This window comes from Poromitra crassiceps, assembly GCF_964638095.1.
Source record: "Poromitra crassiceps genome assembly, chromosome: 8".
NCBI lineage: Eukaryota > Metazoa > Chordata > Actinopteri > Beryciformes > Melamphaidae > Poromitra > Poromitra crassiceps.
In genome coordinates this window covers 6,682,271-6,689,770 of record NC_139629.1, presented here as the reverse complement: position 1 = coordinate 6,689,770, position 7,500 = coordinate 6,682,271, and the positions used below count along the sequence as shown (strand labels likewise).

The 7,500-nt window shown below is 43.6% G+C and overlaps 1 protein-coding gene across 1 annotated transcript in view; it reads left to right on the top strand.

Annotated features, from left to right (window-relative positions):
• adcy5 (adenylate cyclase 5) overlaps window positions 1-7,500 on the top strand; it is a gene marked incomplete at both ends in the record, with an annotated part of 169,361 nt that overhangs the window by 131,115 nt on the left and 30,746 nt on the right. The window contains 3 exons of the mRNA XM_083642258.1: window positions 6-164; window positions 305-446; window positions 4,336-4,473. Of these exons, the coding sequence (XP_083498384.1) occupies window positions 6-164; window positions 305-446; window positions 4,336-4,473 (439 nt within the window). The remainder of the gene's footprint in view (window positions 1-5; window positions 165-304; window positions 447-4,335; window positions 4,474-7,500) is intronic.

Below are 7,500 nucleotides of genomic sequence, written 5' to 3'. Positions count from 1 at the left end.
TCTAGGCTGGTACGGGAGGTGACGGGGGTGAACGTGAACATGCGAGTGGGCATCCACAGCGGCAGGGTGCATTGTGGGGTGCTGGGACTCAGGAAGTGGCAGTTTGACGTCTGGTCCAATGACGTCACGCTAGCCAATCACATGGAGGCCGGGGGAAAAGCTGGGTATGTCTGTCCAATTCTGAACCTCAAACTGACAACAATCGAACCTTACAAAATGCCATAGAACGTTGAAGCTAACTGAAGAATGGGAAAATGTAAATGATATCTGCTTTTATATGTCTGTGTGTTGTTGCCATTTCCAGTCGCATCCATATCACCAAGGCCACTCTGAACTATCTGAATGGAGACTATGACGTGGAGCCGGGTGCAGGGGGAGAAAGAGACGTCTACCTGCAGAAGCACAACATAGAAACCTACCTCATCGTGGGCTGCAGCCAGAAAAGGGTAAGTTTAGCCTAATTTATACTTATTGGAAAGTATCGCTCAACACATGGCCGTCGACAAAAAAGAAAGTGTCGCTCATGTTGCTGCATTTATGCTTCAGTAAACACTCTCCTAGGCTTAATGGTATATAGAGAACCTGTGCAGACAGCCAAGAGAGGGAATATGCTGTACATGTATGCTGCTTGTAGCCTGACATCACCAGACCAACTGACAAAGCAAATGAAACATGAGCTCACAGATCCGTCACGTTCCCAGGCAGTAAGAAAACCTCAACAGTGAAAATCTTTGTGATTTTCACGAAGTCATACATCCAAGACAGATTGCCATTTTACTGTATGTAAAGAAGGACAACCAAATTAAAGCTATTATAATTATGAATCCATGGCTACCAAACATGTTTGGTTTAGTAATGGCAATTTATGTTTTGAGGATCATTTGGGAGCCATTTTACCTTGGTACTCCTGTACTTTTTGAATGAATGAATGAATGTTTATTTCGAACATTAACATAAAAGACAATATAAAAAATAATAATAAGTATAATAATAATACTACACAATACATTAAAAACATTTTAAAACAAAAAAAGGAAAAAACATAATAATGTACAATATTAATCATAATTGCAATAAAAATAACAGTATTTGTTCGAAAAGGAGTAGGAATGAAGCCTCTGCTTATCTGGTCCTACCCCTATTTAATTCCAAAATAAACTTAAATCAGGTCTCTGTCAACATTCTATTTAATTACTTTTTACTTTTCATATTTTCTTATTTTCCTTTTAACCTGAGCCATAATGTACCCTATTACCATGTGCCCTCAGCCCCCCCCCCCCCCCCCCCCCCCCCCCCCGCCGCCTCCTCTTCTCTGTATCCCTCAATCATAATATTTTTAAACTTTTTCTTAAACAGTATAATAGTGTGTGTGTTCGCTCGTTGCTTGGCGCATACTGACAGAGAGGAAGAGAGACTGCCGCTGCGAGTGCACAGCGCTACTGTGTGTGTGTGCGTGCATGCGTGTGTGCGTGCGTGTGTGTGTGTGACAGTGAGAGAGAGAGAGAGAGAGAGAGAGCAGGCAGCATAGCGCTCGGCACACAGCACACAGAGCGGGAGGGAGACAGACAGACACTGAGCGAGCACTGTGGGGGCAAGATATTATTAATAATAATAATAATATATTATTGTTATTGTTATTGTTATTGTTATTATTATTATTATTATTATTATTATTATTATTATTATTATACATACAAAATGATACTCCTCCCTCATTAAAAAATCCATAATATTAATATTAATATGGATATACTATTAATATGCAAATATATCTCATCTCAAAGATTTTCCTGCTGGACGCAAGAGGTCTCCTACTTCACTGTCCATTCTTAGTGTGCACTGGAAGCTTCAAGTTTCCACATCAAACTTGTGAGCTAAAAAACTATGTAAAAGTTAGAATTATTGAATTGAGTCATACCCTCACCCTGTTCTACCTATTTTCCCACTTTTCCACAAAAACATCATTATATACCTGATGCCCTGTTGAGTGTGTCTTTTGAGTGTATGAGCGTCCTGTGCTCAGGAAATAGATGTGCTACTCAGGTCCAAGGCAATCACCTGCTGAGCCTTGTGGAGGTGTCATTCAGTAATAAGGTCTTCCTCACCTGCCCTTTTCTTTTACGCGTCTATCAAGTTTCTGAGATGGAATGGACATTTTTACATTCTGATTTATTTGCTGAAGTCTTTCAGAAAACCGTAGGCTACAGGAACCTTCCATAGGTTTTTGTCCAAATCTGCATCATTCACATGCCATAGACTTGTTGATTTTAGTCAGTGGCATGATACTATAAAGTAAGTAAGTAAGTAAGTAAAATTTAATTTATATAGCACCCTTCCCAGCACGAATGCACAGAGTGCTTTACACATTACATTCCATTACACAGGAGCTCTTGGTTGGATGACCTCAGAGACCGGCTGGCTGCATAGGGGTGGATGAGGTCAGAGATATAGGCGGGGGCTTGGCCATGGAGGGATCTGAATGCAAATACAAGGATTTTGAAATGGATCCTGTGCTGTACCGGGAGCCAGTGCAGTGAGGCTAGGATGGGGGTGATATGGCATGACTTTTTTGACCTGGTGAGGAGTCTGGCAGCAGCATTTTGGATCAGCTGGAGTTTAACCACGGATGATTTATTGAGATATGAATAAAGGGAGTTACAGTAGTCTAGTCTAGATGAAATGAATGCATGGATGGATATTTCCAGTTCGGCATGTGAAACAATGGTCCGGAGTTTGGCAATATTTCTAAGGTGGAAGAAGCAGGTGCGGGTCACGGATTTTATGTGCTTGTCTAGGTGCATGGACTGGTCAAATATGACACCCAGGTTCCTCAGGTGAGGGCGCACGTTGTCCTTAAGGGACCCTAAGTGTGAGGCTATTTTTTTGGAGATGTTTTCGGCAGCTACAATCAGCACTTCCGTTTTTGTCGCATTTAATTGTAGGAAGTTGCTGCCCATCCAGTTTTGAATGGCGGACAGACACTCCAATAGGGTGCTCAGTTCCTCAATTTTATCGGGCTTAAACGAAAAATAGAGCTGGATATCGTCAGCAAAGCAGTGATAAGAAACACCCTTAAACTGACTGATGAGGAAGCCTAGGGGGAGCAAGTAAAGAGCGAAGAGGAACGGCGCAAGCACGGATCCCTGGGGAACGCCGCACGAGAGGGGGACGGAGTCAGATTTGAAAGGGCCGACAGCCACGGAGAAACACCTCTCCTTAAGGTAGGAGGCAAACCATTTTAGGGCACTGCCCGAGATGCCGACCCACTCCTTTAGTCTGCCGAGCAGGATTCCGTGGTCCACCGTGTCAAACGCTGCACTGAGATCTAACAGAACCAGGACAGTGCATTTCCCTGAGTCAGAGGCCATCATGATGTCATTGGATACTCTGAGAAGGGCAGTTTCGGTGGAATGGTGTTTTCGGAAACCGGATTGGAATCTGTCTGCGATGTAAATGTATGATGATGTATGATAAAGTATGCGGAAGCTGAAGAGAGGGATGAAGATGAGTGAGGAGGATGAGGAGGGAGAATGTCTACAGAGGAGGAATCTGATGATTAAATCAGAATCTATTGAGGCAGAATGCTCTGATTCAGACTGATCATTATGCAATGTTTTAAGTGGTTTCATTATTCAACTATTCAAGTTCAGCTATTGAAAAGAGCTTATTTTGAAGTATAATTAGTCCTTGATACAGAATAAATTCAAGTAAGAGTTTTTGGGTGATAGATGTGGCTTACTTGAATATATTATTATTTAAGGTCTCATGAGAGGAAGAGAATGAAGAGAGAGAAGAGAATGCTACTAGCACAAAGGGCACGGCATAGATGTTCTTCAAAGAGAAAGACATGGTAACATAATGAAGTTACCAAAGTGTTCAAAGAAGGATCCTGAAAAAGACTAACCTTGCAAGCAAGCTGGATTGCCTCGCGAGATCTCGCACGGTTTGGTTTGTGAAAACAAACAATACCTCCCCCATCTGGCAATGTCAGGTTAGAAAAAGACAGTGATGAAGGATTTTAACCCTGAACTTGATGGTCTGAATCTCTGATCTAGTCGAAATCTAGTACACACATAGACTTTCTTAAAACACACTCCTCTTAAAACATTGGCGTGCAACTTCGCTGAATAATAGGTTCTGTGCTTAAATGATGCAACAAAATCTGGTCTTAGTTTTTAGGATACTAGATGTTGCAGTGAAGAGAAAGACATGGAAACCGAGGACGGGGAAGCGTGGCAACATAGCTCAGCGTTTTGTGCCTGTTATTTGTTTCAGGGATATTAAACTGCATTTTATTTCTGCTAATACACTGAACCATACCTTTGTCTCTTGCAGAAAGAGGAGAAGGCCATGATTGCCAAAATGAACCGCCAGAGGACAAACTCTGTCACCCACAACACTGGCCACTGGACCGACCGGCCCTTCTACAACCACCTGGGGGGCAACCAGGTCTCCAAGGAGATGAAGAGGATGGTGAGGCTGCCGATTCTGAACCTGGTGTTCAGCATAATGTGACAAAATCAGTCACATGTAGCACAGGCCCGTTTGTGTAGAAACGTGATTTTTATGCGAAAATATTGATTTTGGCTGTTTTGGGGTTTAACTAGCCTGGTAAACCAGCCGGTCACGTGAACTTACATTTCATTTTGTTCTTCGTTCCCGTCTGGCCTGAAGCCTTCAGCCAGTGTTTAGCAGTGGGCGGAGGTTTGTCGGGTGTACTTGCCTTGACAGACAACTCCTTCAGCCAATCAGCGTTGGATCCAGTCAAACCCAAATCCACTCAAGAGAACGGAAAAAACATATTTTCCGCCGAGAAACTCCGCGGTTGCGGCGATACTCCTGTACTTGTTTAATTGTTGTTACTGAGTCTAGTTTCTGCAATAACTGCACTTTATGGCTGTTTAAACTAGACTAACTTTGACATTACTCCTCGAGACGGACAGGCAAGGAGGCGGCCATTATTGTTTTGTTAGTGCAGTGCTAGTGGCGTTCCTGATTGGCCAACTTGCGCTGTCAATCACAGGGCACTGAGCGTAGTCACTGATTGGCTCTTCCACTTTGCAGTTTCTGCTTACAGCCCTCCCAGCCAGGGCTTGAGGCCAGACGGTCCTGCAGAACGAAATGAAATGTGAGTTCACGTGAGCGGCTGGTTTAGCAGGCTAGGGTTTAACCAGATTTTAGTCAAATAAAGCCTTGGCTTTCATTCTGTGTAAAGGTTATTGTGAAATTCGAACGCTAAATATAGTTTTGAAGCTCATAAATGTAGGTTGACAAGCAGATCTAGCTTACTTTGAGGCGCTTTTTCTCAAAAACATAGTTTGGAAACAGCCAAGACATGAAGGGATGCATCTCAGTCAATCTTTGGAGTACAAGGATAATTTGGATATCACCAGAAAGCTTCCATTCTCCTCTTTCCAACAGTGTCTAAAACTCAAAATGTGTTTTGGGCTCAATGTGACTGATTTTGTCAGAGCAGGTCACATCATTTGGCAAATGATGCAATACTGTCAGCATCTTCCTGTCTAACAGCTTTTATTTATCAAGATTTCCCCGACGCAACAGGAGTTAAGAATTTCATCAAATAATTTGTATGTCTATACAACACTTCACATTCCAGTTTATAACATATAAGTCATAGAATGAGAGTCAGAGGAGACAATATGCATGACTAAATTCAAGGTGTGTTGCAAAATTAGAGGACTTTTATTTGGAGGACTTTCATTTTGAAAGTTTTGCTCAATATGCTGACACAGTATGACACAACGTACGTGAATTACTCTCTGGTACACCTGAAAGATTCAACATTCAACATTTACGACATTTTACACACGTGTGAACAAATATGGCACAACAGCACAGCAAACAACATAAGGAAACAGTTAAATAGGGCAAACAGTGTGTGTAAATGGCAATTAAAGCAAACAGTAAAATAAGAAAGGTAATAAAGTAGAAGTAATAAAGTATTAAAATAGAATAAGATAGAATAAATATAAAAAAAGTGTTCACAGTGTCCAAAAGTGTCCGCTTGTCAGTGGAAGTGTGCAAAATGACAAATAACACAGGTAAGCTCAGTCAAGAAGCTCAATCTTTATGAAGCTCTTGTTTAGGCAACATGAACCAACACCAAAAGTAAAGCTTGACCTGCTGTATCAGGTGTTTGGAAACCAGTTTTAGGTGAAGACTGTGCTGTCAATTCAGAATGAAGTCCTATAGGAAACTGAGCTATCCAAAGACAAATTGTGAAAGTCAAAGTCTCCTTCCCGCATCTCCTCTCATTCTCACTCTCATCCGGTGATGCTGCTAACACCTATAAGCCTTTGATCTGTAGTGCTGAGTGTGGGCTGCGTGGCCCCAGGGTGGTAGCCTGGGTAAACCCAGCCTCCACTAGATGTAGTCTGTGAGGTCAGGTTGAAAGGCTGGGTGCACCCAGGCTACCAGGGTCGCACTCTCTGCAGACAGAATGATGAAAGGCTGGCTTCACCCAGGCTACCAGGGTCGCACTCTCTGCAGACAGAATGATGAAAGGCTGGCTTCACCCAGGCTACCAGGGTCGCACTCTCTGCAGACAGAATGATGAAAGGCTGGCTTCACCCAGGCTACCAGGGTCGCACTCTCTGCAGACAGAATGATGAAAGGCTGGCTTCACCCAGGCTATCAGGGTCGCACTCTCTGCAGACAGAATGATGAAAGGCTGGGTTCACCCGGGCTACCAGGGTCGCACTCTCTGCAGACAGAATGATGAAAGGCTGGCTTCACCCGGGCTACCAGGGTCGCACTCTCTGCAGACAGAATGATGAAAGGCTGGCTTCACCCGGGCTACCACGGTCGCACTCTCTGCAGACAGAATGATGAAAGGCTGGCTTCACCCAGGCTATCAGGGTCGCACTCTCTGCAGACAGAATGATGAAAGGCTGGGTTCTCCCAGGCTACCACGGTCGCACTCTCTGCAGACAGAATGATGAAAGGCTGGGTTCTCCCAGGCTACCAGGGTCGCACTCTCTGCAGACAGAATGATGAAAGGCTGGGTTCTCCCAGGCTACCAGGGTCGCACTCTCTGCAGACAGAATGATGAAAGGCTTGAAAGGACAGCTGTGGTGTGATGCTCACAGAGCAGCGGGACAATAGACTTTCATCTTTATTGATTGACTTCTCCCCACTGAGCCAATCCTGCAGCACACAGTAGCCACTTCTAAACATGAAGTCTGGACCATGTCCGGCGAGCCAGAGCAGGATCTGTGCCAGACAGTACCTTCTAATCTAGACATGGGGGATCTTGGTTTAGAAACATTGGGAAATGGTCCGTTTAATTGATGATTACAAGTGGCATTTAAGTCATATCTGACTAGTTTTCAATGTATTTCTCCCCACAAAAGGGAGGCTATATATGTCTCGATGCAACACTCACCCTCTTGCATTTTCACATAGTCTACAAGACAGACAGGTCGGCAAGAAAAACCATTCAAGCCGTTTGCAGCACTTGAGGAAACAGGGAGTTTGCTT